This window comes from Prionailurus bengalensis, chromosome D1 (assembly GCF_016509475.1).
Source record: "Prionailurus bengalensis isolate Pbe53 chromosome D1, Fcat_Pben_1.1_paternal_pri, whole genome shotgun sequence".
NCBI classification, from domain to species: domain Eukaryota; kingdom Metazoa; phylum Chordata; class Mammalia; order Carnivora; family Felidae; genus Prionailurus; species Prionailurus bengalensis.
Window position 1 is genome coordinate 65,316,405 of NC_057346.1, and position 17,298 is coordinate 65,333,702.

The window sequence follows — 17,298 nt, forward strand, 5'->3', positions numbered from 1 at the left end:
TGCTGAGAGATTTACAGAGGGTTCCTCATTTAACCCTCTCCCAAGTATCTCCACCTGATCACACTACAGTTCTGCTTGGATGTCTAATAAACATCTCAAGGATGACACCTCCCAAATTGAACTTGGGATCTTTTCCAAAAAAAAACTGCTCCACTTGTAGCTTTTACTATCTCAACTGATGACAACTTCTTCATACTTGTTGTTCAGCACACACACAAAACTGGAGTCATCCTTGACTCTTCTCTTTCATACCTCACATACAATTCCTCAGAAAATCCTTTTGTCTCTATCCTCAAAATATGTCCCTAGTCTACCAACCTGTCACCACTTCCACTGCTACTGGCCTGGTTCCCACCACCGTCACCTCTCACTTAGGCTACCTGCTAATCTCCTAAAAAGTCTTCTTGCTCTTTCTCTCTCACCCTCCTCTCCTCGACAACCACCTCTCCCTGGCCCATTCTATTATTCTCAAAACATCCAGAATGATCCTTTTAAAACTAAGACTGATCATGGCCTTCCCCTGCTCCAAACCCTGCAATGGCTCCCCTCCTCTCTCAGAGTAAAAGTCAAAATCCTTATCATGGCTTAGTACGTCCTTAATGATCTGCTCCCCAACTCCTATTCAAGGGTCCATCTCTGCAATTCCCCATCATGATCTGAACACACCAACCACCAAATAGTCTTCTCACATACTCCAGGCCTGCTCCTGTCTTTAAAGCCTTTGCATTGCTGTTCCTTCGACCTGAAGGCTCTTCTCCCCAATTATAGCCACCCCCTTCACCTCCTTCAATCAACTCAAACCTTGCATTCTCATTGTGACCTACCCTAGCTTCTGATTCCCCCTTACTCCCCGCTAATTTTTCCTTTTGCATAGTTCTCATTATCTTCTAACATATTATATAATGTACTTATTTGTCTCCCTCCACTAAATGGTGAATTTTGGGAGAACAACAATCCTTGTTTCATTCATTGATATATCCCAAGGGACTAAAACAGCATCTGGCACATATTCAAACGGCTGAATAGAATAAGCCACCGCATTGTCTTCTTATGACTCTGTCAAGAAGTGCCGTTAAAGGCACTTTACCATTCACTATCCTGGGGTGCTGGGTGGCTAAGTCAGTTGAGTTTCCAATTTCCACTAGGTCGTGATCTCACGGTTGAAGAATTCGACCGCCTCCGCTCTGCGCTGACAGCTCAGAGCCTGGAGCCTGTTTGGATTCTGTGTCTCCCTCTCTTCCTCTCCCCTGCTCCCGCTCTCTCTCTCTCTCAAAAATGAATAAACATTAAAAAAAAAAATTTTAAATTCACTGCCTTTTTGAAGTCTGAAAACAGGAATTACAACCCATTCTCCGCTCTCTGGGTCCATCTGGCGGCAGCTGAGCAGACTGAGCTGTTTCCCTTTCTCAGCGGGGGGGGGGGGGGGGGGGGGGGGTCCCAAGTTTGCTCGGAACTATTTAGCTCGCCTCTCACTGAGTGCTCATGGGACAGAAATTAAAGAGCACAAACTCAGCAGGAAATTGTAGTGCCGTGAGAAACATCATCAGTGACCAATAGGCACAAAGATCTGGTTCACGTGGTGCATATTCAGCCTATCGTGCCCCTAATATTCTTCTACTCACTCCCTTCGGCTCCTGGCTCCTTCTTTCTCGACAAGATGGCTACACCGGCAGCACCGGCGAGTGCGTCTGCCGCCACTCCAGCTCCAGCCGCAGCTCCAGCCGCGGCCCCACCCTCGGTCCCAGTCCCGTCCCCAACCCCAGCCTCAGCGCCAGCCCCGTCTCCTGCTCCAGCGCCGGTTCCGGCTCCAACGCCGGCTCCAGCCTCATCCTCAGACGCGGCGGCTGCAGCGGCTACGACCGCGGCTCCGGGCCAGACCTCGGCCTCAGCGCCGGCCCCAGCGCAGACCCCTGCGCAGTCACTGCCCGGTCCTGCTCTTCCAGGCCCCTTCCCCGGCGGCCGTGTGGTCCGGCTGCACCCGGTCATTTTGGCCTCCATCGTGGACAGCTACGAGCGACGCAATGAGGGCGCTGCCCGAGTTATCGGCACCCTGCTGGGTGAGTGGTCAGACACCATCGTCTGAATCTTCTTCCTCCCACCTCCTTTTTCTCTTGTTCCCCTCCCTTCCCATCCCCATTGACCTCTTACCTATTCTTGCATGCCACCTTCCTGCCGCTACTTACCTCCTTAAGGAACTTGAACTTCCCTGCCACATTTCTGTCACTTCGGGTGGTATAAAATACGTAAGCAGTAGTTAGTTATTGAATAAAAACCGTATGCGGAATGATTTACATTTTATTTTTAATCTGCCCAGTAGCATTTCAGGCCAAGTGTGACCAAAAATGAGTTCAGATGCTGAGTAGGAAGTCAGAAACATTTGACTCCCTAAACCCAATGACCACGTTTTCCCCCCTTTCCTACGGACTAAATTTCTTTATTTTCTCGGTGTTTACAAAGACATTTTTAACCACTTGAGAAAGGAGTGGGGAGATCTGTAAAAAGACATCCCTTTGAACAAGTAAACCGGTTTGTCAGAAACTCGTTTAGGGCTTCAGTAATCCTGTTTTCCTAAATGTTTGAGCCTGATCTTTTTATTTGTTTATTTTTATTTATCTTTTTAATTTACATCTAAGTTAACATATAGTGCAACAATGATTACACGAGTAGATTCCTTAATGCCCCTTACCCATTTAGCTCATCCTCCCTCCCGCAACCCCTCCAGTAACCCTCTGTTTGTCTGCCATATTTAAGAGTCTCATATGTTTTGTTTCTCTCCCTGATGTTATATTATTTTTGCTTCCCTTCATTTATGTTCATCTCTTTTGTATCTTAAAGTCCTGATATGAGTGAAGTCATGTGATACTTGTCTTTCTCTGACTAATTTCACTTAGCATAATACCCTCCAGTTCCATCCATGTAGTTGCAAATGGTAAGATTTCATTCTTTTTGATTGCTGGGTAATACTCCATTGTATGTATATAGGGGTGTATACATCTTCTTTATCCATTCATCCATTGATGAACATTTGGGCTCTTTCCATACTTTGGCTATTGTTGATAGTGCTGCTATAAACATTGGGGTACATGTGCCCCTTTGAAACAGCACACCTGTATCCTTTGGATAAATACCTAGTAGCACAGTTGCTGGGTCATAGGGTAGTTCTATTTTTAAGTTTTTGAGGAACTTCCATACTATTTTCCAGAGTTAAGCCTGATCTGTCCATTAGTCTCCCTAATATGTTAAAGTAATTTGTAAAATGGAGAAGCACTAGAGAGAGATTACTGATAATATGCCTCTTTCTCTGGGTACTGCTGATCCCATCAAATTCATTTTCATTCCATCTTTGTCCCCAATTTTAGATAGATATGGTTCTTCCACCATAGAAAACAATTGGTGTATTGCAAAGAAGACAAGATTGTAGGTAGATTGCACCAAATATTAACCATGTGCCTTGGAACAAATTACCTAAAGTCTAGTTCTGGTGGGGGGGGGGGGGCTACTTAGACTTGGGCTTTGCAAGAGCAAAATTATTACCAAGAGCATCTAACTGCTGGGACACATGAGCTACAAAACAGCCATTAGTTGCCATCCTCCACATCAGGGCTCTACCCCTGCAACACACAAACATAGTCTCTCTTTACTTATTTTTGAAGGTTTAGCATTTTACAGGAACTTCAATTGATCCATTATCTTCCAAACATTGCCAAAGTTTTTCTGAAACCAAGACTTTGTATTCTCTTTGCCACAAGTGCCTTCCCTGATCTCCCTCATTTGTTCCAAGTTCCTCTCATCTTCCAGGTTCCCAGGAAAAGTGTTAATTAAGTATCAGTCCTTCATCCCATACCGCTACCCTCACCCCCACTCCTAACTTCCCAAAGTATAATAGCTTTCTGTAACCATGTCCTGCTTTGAGCTTCTGTAACAAATGATTTTTGCAACATTAACTTGGCACTTGACAAAGACTACTCTTTCAGCTGCACTGCCAAATTTTCCAAACTCACATGCATGAGCTATTTAACTAAAGAAACAGTTCTCCACTGAGGGAGAGTATTAAGTACCCCAGATACTATAGTGACCTTATTTAGTGACCTATAATCTACATCTTAAGATTCTCTTCTGGACTGGGACCATGGTACAATGCTAGGTGGTTACAGGGATAGTACTTACTGAAAAATGAAACAGACTCTTCTTACTAGGAGCTTATATATTTTCTCAGACATTAATTCATGAAACATTTAATTTGGCTAAAAGAAGTCAGTGGTATCTTTTAAGTACCATAAAATTGTTTTAAATGTTTGTAATTCAAAGTTTGATAAAACAACATCTACTCTAACCTTCAAGATGAAGATCTATTCATTCAAATAATTAGAATACAATATGATAAATGCTCTAATAGAAGGTTATCATAGCAGCGTGGAAATATAGAAGACTCAAAAGTGCTTCAGAAGTCTGAAATGGTCAAGTCTATTGAATGCTGATGAGAGGTCAAATAAGAGAAAAAGTATTTACCCACTGGGTTTGCGGACATAGTTTCACCTAAGGGAGCAAAAACCATAGTGAAGTGGAATTAAACAGACACAGGTGTGGGCAGCATTGTTGTCACTAGTATAGAGGGCAGGGCTTGAAGCCTGGTATGGGCAGTGCCAGTAGATTAGAAAAAAAATGGAGAACCCAAGGGACCAGCAGTCTTAGGTCAAGAAACAAATGTAATGGGAGTAAGGGTATCAAAACTAGAATAGGAGTTTGTGGTAAAAGACTGATACTGATGTTTAAGGTTCACAGGTAGAAGGTTTCTGGATGGGGATGGGGCTAAGGTTATGACCATGGGACTAGATGACTGAAGGGAGGTACAGGTGAAGCTCCCTAACACTGTGCTTTGGGACTAGGCTACTGTATGGGTGCCCTGTGTAGACATTATTAGAATTTTCCAGGTAGTTCTGCAGATTGAATTATAGGGAGAAAATCTAGAGGCTGAAAATGAAGGTCATAGAAAAAAGACCTGGAGTAGGACTGGTAGCAGGATGGAACAGATAAGCAAAAGAAGACCTTGTGAAGGAAGAATAGACCCCATATGTTGATGGCTAAAGCAAAGAGAGATCGCTTCAGACCTTCAGCTCTCTGGAGAATCCTGGTCCCACTGATGCATATGGCTAACTTAGAATTTACGAATTCAATTTGTTCATTGACTTTGAGGAGGCCTCTGAAAGCATTTGGAAAGTGATCGGAGGCTGCCGAGTGCCCTAGGGTCTTGTAACATGTGGACAATTCTCTCTCACAGGCACCGTTGACAAGCATTCAGTGGAGGTCACTAACTGCTTTTCAGTGCCACACAACGAGTCAGAAGATGAGGTGAGTGGGAGCTTGAGCTGCCACTGTGTGGTCTGTAACTGTTCGTTTGCTAGGCTCTCCTTAAGGCTTCTCCTGCACAATACGTTGTGCTTCTATAACTAAAAGTTCAACAAAGAACCTTCTTTCTATGGGTATATACTTCCTGGGCCTCTTGTCTGCTGGGGTGGGCTCTGGTCCTTTTCATCCATTTTTTCTATGGGCTTCTAGCTTCTTAGCTTTCTTTTCTGCTTTTCTTCTAAGGTGGCTGTTGACATGGAATTCGCTAAGAACATGTATGAATTACACAAGAAAGTCTCTCCAAATGAGCTCATTCTGGGCTGGTAAGTTGGAGTTGGGGGAATGGAAAGTGTTGGTGATTGCCAAGGTTTTTTGCTACCAGGCTAGTTATTCTACTCCCTTTTGGAGACAGTATTGAAAGTGTATTACTTCAGGGATCTGTGAATTTAGTGTGTCTTGCTGGCAGTTCTAATCTCATGAGGCCAAGAATATTTACTTTGAATTGTAGCTTTTACTGAGCCAAGTATTTTTGCCTTGCTGATGACTTGTAATGTTTCAAGAGCTCTGAGTCAGCCTTTGATTTGAGTTAATACAGTTTCAGTGTAGTCTTTTTGCATTTAGGTTGCACTGGAGGTAACGCTACCTAGAGACACCCATTTTACCCTTGGGTTTGGTATTAATGTTACATGTAGACTTGAATCCACAACTATGTTTCATTTTCCAGGTATGCTACAGGCCATGACATTACAGAGCATTCTGTGCTGATCCATGAGTACTATAGCCGGGAAGCCCCCAACCCCATTCACCTCACCGTGGACACGAGCCTCCAGAATGGCCGCATGAGCATCAAGGCCTATGTCAGGTAACCAGTGTCTTGGGGCACAAGGCCATAAAAGGCTGTCTGGTTCCTACCATGCCTGGATGACACCCACCTCCACCCCAAGCAGGTTTAATCCTTCAGTATATAACTCATTGCCTCATAAGGAAACCCATTCCTCCCTCTCAACAGTTATCGTTAGAAGGGTTTTACTCTGAAACAAAATTTGTCCCTCAAATATCCACTTGCTGATACCAGTTGTACCCCAGATTTCTACTTATTTCTCTTAACCAATTTCAGATGACAGACCTTTAGGTATTTGAGCAAACTGTCATGTTTTTCCCGTCATCGTTTCTATAAGCTAACTCTTCACGGTTCCTATAGCTGATCCTCACTGGTATTTTGGTCATGTTCACTGCTTTTCTGAGTAACCCTTTGTTAATCATTATTCCTGGATACACAGGACTCAGAGTCATACAGATTAAAGGATGGCTGTCCTTTGTGACTACATCTATTACCCCAGGGTCGAGTACAGTTTTGGTGACAATAACATTATAGCATTGACACGTTGAGCTTGCAGGCAGTTAAAATTCCTGTTGACGGGGGAGGCATGCTAAAGAAGGGGCTGCTGGGAGAGTTGAAAGGATTATCTTTTCTGGTTAGAATGAAGGCATTTCTTAGCGTATCTCTTACGCTGTTTGATTTGGTGCACTTTCTGTGTGTGACATAATGTAACAGACTTTGGTCCAGGTGAAAATATATAGTTGACATAGTAAAGGCAGTCACCTTTAGTGAGATTTCTTAAAGCACCTAATCTAGTCTTGGTGGGCTGGAGTCAATTTGCTTTTTTCAGTGCTAATGAAGGGCACAGTCTCATAGAAGACCGATGGGTGGATATCTGGGCAGTCAGCTCCACAGGGAAATGCAGCGTCCTGTTTCATCACTGATATTGCAGTGAGTGAAACATTCATCTGAAGGGACCAAGTCAGATCTGCAGGCTGAGTCCCCTCACGCAGGCCAGGCTTCATTGTGTGTGAAGTGAGCTAAAGGAAAAATGTGACTTGCTCCCATGAGACCTCAGGTTCAGGTGGTTTCAGCCTTGTCTCAGAACCTTGGAACCCATAACCTTGGTATGACTGCTTTCCCAGCCTGGACTAGACATGGAAGCTCTCTCCCAAGGCTATTTACTTACCTTGACTTCTCTCTCCCCAGCACTTTAATGGGTGTCCCTGGGAGGACCATGGGGGTGATGTTCACACCTCTGACCGTGAAATACGCGTATTATGACACTGAACGCATTGGAGGTGAGTGACCTTCCCATACCCTCTTTTGAGGTCTGACACTTTTCAGGGCACAGGGTAGCTGCTCTCTAACAAGAATGGAGGGCTTTGGGTAGGTTGAAGAGGAACCGTTGATCTAAAGTCTGTGATGATTAAAGTCACAATCGTTCTCCATTATAAACGAATTTCCAGGAATTATTTGTGCAATTAGAATGGGAAATTATCAGCACAGAGGCTACGTGGCCATTCATACAAGACCAAAACCAGTGATTAAGCTCTAGCAGGAGGAAGAGAAGCAGCTAAGAGCAGAGCAGGGTTTCAGAGAAGTTGGCTGTATCCAGAGGGAAGTGGGAAAGTTAGAATGATTAGAGATAGTCTCTTCCCTGATGGAATGACTGAAATGTCTGTGCCTCTTCTATCCCCCAACCTGTTCCCACAGTTGACCTGATCATGAAGACCTGTTTTAGCCCCAACCGGGTGATCGGACTTTCAAGTGACTTGCAGCAAGTAGGAGGGGCATCGGCTCGCATCCAGGATGCCCTGAGCACAGTGTTGCAGTATGCAGAGGATGTGCTGGTGAGGAGGGGGAAGGCGAGAAAGGAGGAGGGCATAGATCTCCACTCCGAGATCTCTGAGAGGTGTACTGGTGAAGTGACAGTCCCTGGTGGTGAGAATTAACTGTGGCTCACTGAATCTTTGTTTGGTGCTTAGTCTGGAAAGGTGTCTGCTGACAATACTGTGGGCCGCTTCTTGATGAGTCTGGTTAACCAAGTACCCAAGATTGTTCCTGATGACTTTGAGACCATGCTCAATAGCAACATCAATGTAAGTGCCATCCCTGGGCTTCTGGGAGCTTGTGTCTTCCCCCACCTCAGCTCATGCACACAAATGTGAAGGGAGATGACCTAGAGGGGAACAAAGGAGAAAGGGCTTTGCCGTTGGCCCCTTGCAGTCCAGGTTGGGAGGAAGGAAGAGGTGGTACATGTGTTTGGGGAGGTCTTCTGCCTTCTCTTCTTTGATTCCATTGTCTCAGGAACTGCTGATACTACTATGACTTGCTATCTAGATTCATGGTCAAAAGAAATGCTAAATTCAGAGGTTAACGAAAATGCAATTTCTTATTTTCCCCATCTGGGTTCACAGACTTCCCGCCCCCCATATCTTACCCCAGATCTTGGCTAAAGCACCCCACTTTTATAAGTGTATCAGTAAAGAAGAGAAAGTGTTCTCAAACATTTCATTCTTATCTTCCACCGTTGAGTCTTGCTCAACCTCTTCTGAGCTGTTATTTATCCAGGACTGCCCTCTACCCAGTGTTCACCATGGAGCTGGCCAACCCCAGACTTTCTTCTCCCTTTCTGCCCAACCCCTCTCTTATTGTGGCTTCTTCCTCTTCCAGGACCTGCTGATGGTGACCTACCTGGCCAATCTCACGCAGTCACAGATTGCCCTCAATGAGAAACTTGTAAACCTGTGAATGGGCCCCAAGCAGCACTCCTGCCAATTTGGGCCACCCCAGGACTCAGAATGGAGTGTTGTAGGATGGTTTCCTTGTGGTTTGAGTCACACTGAGTCAGTCAACTGCTTGTGACTCTAAATAAACATAGCCTACCTTTTGTAAATGAATCCATCTTATATGAGTTTACTGCTGGGTGGAGGGAGAGCTCATGCAAAAACCAGGAAGTGAATACTTGGGTAGAAGTTGGTTGTGTGTTGGTGACTCGCCATCAGTAGTTGCACCCATAACCCAAGTCCAAGCCACTTTTCACCTGCCCCCAGACCAGACAGCCTTTGCACAGTGGTTTCACAGAGGTACTTTCTTCCCGCTCTTTTGCCTATGATTAGAGCAAACTGGACCTTCAAAAAAAAACATTTTTGTCACTTCTCTTCCATAGTGCCTCACATGAATGACAGTACAAAGTGTTGCCCTATGCACAATTAGGAGGACCTAGAGCATGTGTTGGTGGGTGAGTGGAGAGGAACAAAGGAGTGGGTACAAATCTCAGTCCTGGGACCCATGAGTACATGCTGGTGGGAAGAAAGTCTTCTGAGGATTAACTGCATTTTACCAAATTTTTCTTTTGGCTTTCAGTCTGGAAAGGTGTCCACTGGCAATACTCTGAACCATTTTTTGATGGATCATGTGGGGTTTCCACAGCAAGTGAAAAGGAGAATCCATGCAGGGAAAATAATTAAGAGAATTGAATGCTTGATCTGAACTGAAAGAGTAAAGAGTGTGGTCAGGGTCATAAACTACTTGAATAGTAGAATGGAGCTATTTGCCACTATGGTTCGGGGAGGCAAGTTTAGGATCTGTAGCTTAAATTTAAAGAGATGTCCCCCAAACTGCAAACTCCTGCAGTACTATGTGTAACTTGAGAGCACCATCGGGCTGTGTTGGGCTCTGCCAATTGCTGAATCTAAGCAAAGACTAGATGATATTTCCCAGGGATTTTGTAGACTTCAAACAGCCCTTTCATCTGATTGCTGGAGTGTTCTGCCTGGCCACTGCGAAATACCTTAGGTTGAGAAGAAATGGGTCATTACTCAGGGACTTAGGGTTATGTTATGTGTTGGAGTGGAAAGGTAAATGAAAGCAAGTGGGTATCAAAAAGGCCCAGATTGTAATTCTGTTTCTGAGACATGTGACAAGTTCTGGGGGTCAAAAGCTATGAATAGTAATGATACATTTTTACACGTAGGCATGAAATGACAATAGTTATGCCAAATTGTGAGGTTAAAAATGGCATGCACAATGGGAAGAGGGTTGATCAGAGTTCAGAGTGTTTGTGTTCTATTTTTGGGGTGGGTGGTTAATACCAACTTCAGTTTTTTTAAATATGCATGATAAAATTCCAGGGTTACTCACTGGAAATAATCTCCAAATGAAAATGATGGGAAATAATAGAATAAGAAAAAAGAAAGAATTTTTTTTACTTGAGAAAGCATGGGAAGACTGGGTAAAGCAAGTAAAGATGGCAGATATACATCCAAATATAGTAACCACACTAAATGTAAAAAGGATTAAACTAATGAGAGAAAAAAAAGATTGAATTTTAAAACAAATCCCACCTATATTTTATGTGTGAGATACACCTGAAATATGGACACAGAAAATTGTCATGCAGCTGTAAGCAGGACATCTTAAAACATAGAATGAAAAAGACTAGTCTCAGAAGGCAGTGCATACTATAGGGTCAGAATGCAGAATCTAATCCTTCCTCTTTCCTTCGAGGCTGCCCAGAGCCTGGTAGCTTTGACCCTCCTGAGAAGTAGAGGACAGGGGACAAAAGAAATACCATCTCTCAGGAGGCATGCGGTCTTCAAGCCAAGGGCAGCCAAAAGCATCCCTTGTGGAAAGTATAAACTGCTGCAGAAGGCCAGAAGAGTCACTGGAGAAGATTTTCACCGACGAGGTAAACCTAGAACCCTGGAATGGAGCTTAAAGGATGACCACAGCTGTCCCTGGGGTGAGAATAAGCTGAACGAGGCAGAGATAGACTGGCCTGGACACAGTGAAGAGACATGGTGTGGCGGGTCTGTGCGAAGGGCAGCTAGCAAGAGATGGTTGGTGAGGGCTTGTCACCACCAGAATAGCTAAGGGAGACCGCAAAAAAGTTTCTGAAAGAAGCAGGAGTGCCTTTCAGGATGATGCCATTGGTCATCAGAAAGGTAGCTGGAGTGGTCCAAGTGAGAACTGCAAGTAACCTGAATTAGAACCATAAGAGGCCCAGGAAATAAAGCAGAACGCATGGGAGACCGTGGCCTGACATGCCTTGGTTCAGCACACATCGAGGATTTTTTTACCACCTGCCCTCCTCACATTACCATTCCATACTGAGTGGGGAGTGGGAGCAGTGATTCCCAGCAGTTCTGAGGATCCCATGACTGGGAGAAGCAGCAACAAGCCATGGGGGACAGTTAAGAAGTTACGGCTAAGATGGGACTTGTACAGTCTAAGCAAAAATGGAACAAGCCTACACCAGTGAAGATAATGCTCCGCAACTGGCGAGTTACCCACCCCACCCCACCCGGCCATCCTATCACAAGAGGTTCCCTGTTCAGGGCTCTTCAACAATCTTTAGCAGAAGTCTCCCTTCCCCTACTCCTCAACTTTCCAAAGAACCCCGCTAGCGACTTCAAAGCGTTTCCCAGACTGCAACCTTCAAATACTAATCCATCTTCTTTATCCCCCAAATCCTGTCCAAACATTCCAGAGACCTTAGCCACCCAAACTGATTAGTCCTTTCAATCAATCCAACAAACTATGCAACCAACTAGCCCTACTAAAGTGATGGCCCCACCACCTCTCCATTTCTCACTCCCTCTTCCCTGCAGAAGCTGGGCAACACCAGTTACCCAGTGTCCATGAGCTTCATTCTGATGGTTGGTTTGATAGCATTAGCTTCTTAGACATAAATGGCATATTCCTGTACCTCCCCTGATGGGCTTCAGTGAACATTCTGACCTTTGGAGAGTCCTTATCAATGGATGGCCTAACCCTAAATAAAGTATCCTGAGCCCGGGGACATCTTGATCTTAGGAACAGATAGATCCCACAGGAATGCATCCTCAGGCACACTGAGCCTCTGGAGCATCTAATCCAATGGGCAGACTGATGCCAAATGGCAATGAGTCTCTGAATGTATGTCGACACTGATAGTGGATAGTAACCCCGTGTACACTAATACCATTTGCTCTATATTGTTTACTCAATTAAGCATTAAGTGTTTAGTATTTGCCAAATAGTATGCTAGCACTAGGTCAGTAAGTGTGCACTCCATCTACTGGCATTAAGGAGTTCACATTTTGATGGAGAAAACAGAAGAGTAAGTAGTTGCAAAATAGAAAATGAGTGTGGATCTAGCCCTCAATGAGCACCTGTTCTGTTTCGGTCAGTCTTCTCTTCATATCACAGAACGAGCTGGGGTTCAGAGAAGTGGAGTATGTTACTCGAGGTAGGCTACACAATTAGGAAGTGAAGAAATGGTATTTTAATTCAGGTCTGGATTTTTCTTTTTTTTCTCTGTAGCCCTCTGCTTCACAGTTTAGTGACTCAGTAAGATAATATGGCAAAAATGAAACATTACAGGAGCATATTACAAAGGTTGACCAGGTCTGTCCTAGGGAGTCTGGGAAGATTCTACCCAGGACATAAATACCTGGGCTAGTCTTTTTTACGAGGAACTTGGGAAAGGAAAAACGGGGCAAAGGAAACATGCAAACACCTGTTCAAAAACCAACGAGGCATATTCTGGGGGCAGACCATAAGAGCCCTCAAGACTATGGAGGTTGGACATTATCCTAGAATTTGGGGGAGGAGGAGGCTGCATAATTTAATCAGGCATTTCAGGAAGATCCCCTGCTAAGGGAGAGAAGCAGAAGACAGGAAGGTGAATAGGGGCCACTGTGACTGTTCAGAGGACACGACAGTGGCAACAAGGATGGCGACAAGACTGTGATTGAAGAGGATGTTAAGAGGCAGACTCAGGAGGGCTTGGAGGCTGGTTGAACTTGAATGGTGAGATATGGGAATCTAAGACGTTACCTGGTATTTTATAAAGATGATTGAAGGGATAGTATATGGAAAAGCTGGCTACTCCAGAGTGGTGGAAGCTTACAGCATGTGGAGATGTGTCCAGAATTAAGGTTAGAGGGATAGGTTGGGACCTGTTTTAAAAAGCCCAAAGTGAAGTCATTTGCCCCCCCGATATTTAATTAGTTTCAGCCTACCCCAGGAATGTCACCTTTTAACAGCCAACTATGAAATTTTCTGACCAACACTAATGAGGTAGTCTGCATGATAAAAACCTTGCCAGTAACTTTCCCTCCCCGTTTCCTATGAGACCTTCCATTTTGTACAACTCCTGGGAACATCTCTGCTTGGTAGATGGGTTGTTGCCCAATTTATGAATTGTTTAACAAAGCCAATTAGATCTTCAGATTTGCTCAGGTGAATTTTGTTCTTTAGCAGACCAAATGGTGAGGTCTTAAATGCAACTAAGTAATTGTGACTTATTTGATCAACTATGGGGCTGCACCAAATCTTTTAAGGAAAGATTGAAGAATTTACTCAATGGAGTTAATGAAGTTATTCATTTATTCATGTAATACCAAATGGCAGCAAGGTGCTAAGCAAGAATCCTGCTTAGAACCTTTTGGAGGGGCAGACAAGTAAAGAGATGATTGCATTGGGAGTCATGAGGCATTGGAGGTCGTGGAAGTCTTCCATCTAGGAAGTAAGATCCAAACTGGACTTGAAGAATGAAGAAGCAACAGACTGAAAAAGGAGAGGGAAATTGCATTGTAGGCACAGAAAACTGCCAAAGGCTCGAAGACCATGTCGACCATGTGGCTCTTTTGTTGCTGACTCTTGGCTAGGGAGGTGTTTGTAGGGAAAGAAATACCCTATGCCTAGGTTGACAGAAAATGGATGATACTGGAACTCTTTTTTCCTTACAGCCTGTGCTAATGTGTGCACAAGTTTGTTTTTACTGTGAATGTGTGTTCACACATTATCTTTGTGTGTGGTTGTGCATGTGCTAGAAACATTTCAGAAAGGGTCTCAGTGAGATCGTATGTGTCGCGTAAGTTCTAAGACACCACAGTTCTCTTATTTTCTCCTGTTCCCCTTTTCTGTGCTTCTGCTTCATCCTTCCTCCTCTGACCCTCCCTTAAGGTTTCATTCCCCAGGCTTCCATCCTGGGTCCTTCTCACAGTCTACACACTGCTGGGAAGGTCTCATAGAAGCCTTTGACTGCGATTATTGCCAGTTTGTTAAAGGTGCCCAGTCTTCAGCTCTAGCTCTGGCCCATATTCAGAGCTGATTGCAGACTAGGTAAATGAACACTAGATTTCCCCTGGGTGTCTCAAAAGCATCTTAAATTCAACATGTTCAATATTGAACTGATTGTCTCTTCCTCCTCCACAACACCTGAATTCCCCTTCTCAGGTGATGACCCATCAGGTATTCTGTTGTCAAAACCAGAAACTTGAATGAATCCTTGATTCTCCCCTCCATGCTTCAACTGGTTCATTACTACTCTGCCTTCAGTCTTGCCCTCTGTGATACTGTACCAAAAATACAGAAACACATATTTGGCTTTTCATCCAGGTTCCTGGAACACAGCTTTTAAACCCTTTGGAATTTGTTTAAGTGATAAGAGCTATAAATGGTGTAAAGAGTCTTTTGTTATTCCTAACCAGACCCTTTCAACCACACCAGTTTATGTTAATGAAGTGATTTGAGTTTGGAATTTTCAGCTTGGGGGGAGGGGAGAGGGGCTGAAAGTCACCAATTGAATTAATCACCAATGGCCAATGATTTAATCAGTCATGCCTATGTAGTGGCCCTTCTGTCCAACAGAGTTTGGAGAGTTTCTGGGTTGGTGAATAAGAATGTATCTAGGAACAATTACATGCCAGGAAGGTAGTATACCCCCAGTCTTCAGAAACAGAAGCTCCTGTCCTTTAGGCCCTTCCAGACCTCACCCTGTGTATATTTTCATCTGGCTGTTCATTCGAATCCTTTAATGTTTTTTAGTAAATCGGTAATGGTAAGTAAACTGTTTTCCTGAATTCTGTGAGGTGCTGCAGTAAATTACTCAAACCCAAGAAGGAGGTCCAATTTATATCTGGTGTGTCAGAAGCACAGGTGACAACCTGGACTCGTGACGTGTATCTGAAGGGGCAGGGGAAGGCAGTCTTGTAGTACTGAGCCCCTAACCTTGGAATCTGATACTGTCTCCAGGTATTTGTAGTGTTACTGCAGGATAACAGTGTCATTGTCTTGCAGCTTCCAAGCTGGGATTCATTGTCTTGCAGCTTCCAAGAATGAAGAGGTGGGCACAAAATGAGCAGCAGACAAGTTTATTAGCATATAAGATTAGAAAGGAAGAATAGTAGAAAAGCTCTCTTTACAGAGGGGACGGACATTCACAAATAAATGCCCCAGGACTATAGGCAAGGGTCCTTGTTTTACAAGGTTCTGGTCAGCCCACCCCCATCCCTTCCCCCTCGTACCTTTTCAGGTTCTACCCTTATTGGCTTGATAGTTCCAGGTGCTGGGTTGTCCATTCCTGATTGGCTCCTTTCCACTGTGTGAGGGTTTATCTGTGACCATATTTAGGTCTTTTGTCAAATTCCAGAGGGGAAATCTGAGGCGGGGGTTGGGGGGGGGGGGGTCTGTTACATCCTTAAGAGGAACCTTAATGCCTCTTGAGGTCAGACACGCCCAGCATCGTTCCAAAATAGGTGTTTTTCCCCCACCCAGGGACCTCAGGCCCTAATCTTACCCTCCCTGCCTACTGAATCCTATCTTCTATCATAGTGTCAGAATTGAGTTAAACTGTAGGACACTCAGCTGATATCTGGGAATTGCTTGGTGTGGGAAAATTACCTGCACATCTGGTTGCAGAATTGTTTGATGTGAGTAGTAAGTGTAGAGAAAAACAGTTCCTCTTCACTCCCTTTGATCTATTCCCCTCACAGCCGAGGATAAAGTTCACACTTCTTACTACAGCCTGTAAAGCTCATCATGGCCTTGACTGATCTTCCACCTCCATAGCTGGGAGGGTCTCACATGGAGTATCGTGCTTCCTCTGCATTTGCTCTGCCCTCTGCCTAAAATATATGCCCCTTTGGCTCACTTCTGCTCTTCCTTTAGGTTTTGGTCTAAACCGAAAACCTCCTCTTGGAAGGTGCTCCTGTAGCATGATTACATCTTAGCATTCATCTCACCATTTTGGACTTGTGTGTTTACTCTTGTTAAAAAGCAGAATTCAAAGGGATGCCTGGCTGGCTCAGTCAGAAGAGCATGCAACTCTTGATTTCGGGCTTGTGAGTTCAAGCCCCACGTTGGGTGTAGAGATTACTAAAAATAAATAAATAAATTCAGGGATGGGAGAGGAAAAAAGTTTCAACTGAGTAAGTTTTAAAGATCTTGTTTGCTTTATTCGGTGATTCAGAAATTGGGCAGCATCCCATCTAGCAGATAGAAGGGAGCTCTGAGGGGCTGTACAAAATGAAAGACTTTTATAGGCAGAAGGAGGTGAGAACAACGAAGTTATATTAGCAAGCATTAGATTGGTTGTGGCAAGGTCACTTTCCTTTAGGAGATGGCAGGGATCTGTCAGATTACCTCACTAGTGCTGACCAGGTGCTTCGGTTTTGGAGTCTGTTTCCGGGAAAGGTGAAAACTATAACTGAGTCTTGGTTTGGTGACCAGCATATGCTAAATGGGCTTGGTGTAAGAGACTCTATTTTGGCCACTTTTTTTTTTTAATGTTTATTTTTGAGAGAAAGAGACAGCATGAGTCGGGGAGGGTCAGAGAGAGAAGGAGACACAGAATCCGAAGCAAGCTCCAGGCGTTGAGCTGTCAGCCTACAGCTGGACTCGGGGCGTGTATGGAGTATCGTACTTCAAAGGATACAGCAGCCCAGAGGTAAAATAAGGTAGCAATAACAGCCACGAAACAGATTATTGTCCTGCTCCTATGTACCTGCTTACAGGTCCTCCCAAAAGTCATGTGGGGTATCTTAGAAGTTCTTTGAACCTACGGTCAACTTTGTGTTTTGAAAGTTTAACTGAATTTTATAAAATAATTTTTAAACATTGTAAAATAATGTCCATGTCATTAAATCTTCAAAAACCTTATTTTGAATAGGTTCATAAGTTTTTATTACGTAGCCAAACTTACTTATTTAAACAATTTTTTAGTGTTGGACATGTGAGTTTCCAATTTTGTGCTAATACATCATTCCGTGGTGAACAGGTGTGTGTAGACACAAATGTCTACATTTCTATTTCTTTAGAATAATTTGCATCCCCTACTCTGTGTCGCACATTCTCACCTG

General features: G+C 44.1%; 1 protein-coding gene across 3 annotated transcripts; it reads left to right on the forward strand.

Annotated features, from left to right (window-relative positions):
* The first annotated feature begins 1,527 nt into the window (after positions 1–1,527).
* On the forward strand, positions 1,528–17,098 carry EIF3F (eukaryotic translation initiation factor 3 subunit F). 3 transcript variants are annotated; one of them, XM_043580560.1, is made up of 8 exons: positions 1,528–2,057; positions 5,279–5,349; positions 5,590–5,669; positions 6,071–6,208; positions 7,376–7,467; positions 7,883–8,019; positions 8,155–8,268; positions 8,843–9,069. In XM_043580560.1, the coding sequence occupies exons 1-8, from the start codon at positions 1,658–1,660 to the stop codon at positions 8,918–8,920; spliced, it is 1,110 nt and encodes a 369-aa protein (XP_043436495.1). In that variant the 5' UTR covers positions 1,528–1,657; the 3' UTR covers positions 8,921–9,069. The 3 variants fall into 3 exon arrangements, with proteins under 3 accessions (XP_043436495.1, XP_043436497.1, XP_043436496.1); XM_043580561.1 differs by lacking the exon at positions 8,843–9,069 and adding an exon at positions 8,477–8,796 and having other exon boundaries at positions 1,623–2,057; XM_043580562.1 differs by lacking the exons at positions 8,155–8,268; positions 8,843–9,069 and adding an exon at positions 9,536–17,098 and having other exon boundaries at positions 1,622–2,057.
* Positions 17,099–17,298: the final 200 nt, after the last annotated feature.

Coding starts and splice junctions, on each gene's coding strand:
- EIF3F (XM_043580560.1), top strand. CDS start 1,658: ATGGCTACACCGGCAGCACCGGCGAGTGCGTCTGCCGCCACTCCAGCT. Junction 2,058..5,278: donor AGTTATCGGCACCCTGCTGG/GTGAGTGGTCAG, acceptor TCTCTCTCACAG/GCACCGTTGACAAGCATTCA. Junction 6,209..7,375: donor AGCATCAAGGCCTATGTCAG/GTAACCAGTGTC, acceptor CTCTCTCCCCAG/CACTTTAATGGGTGTCCCTG.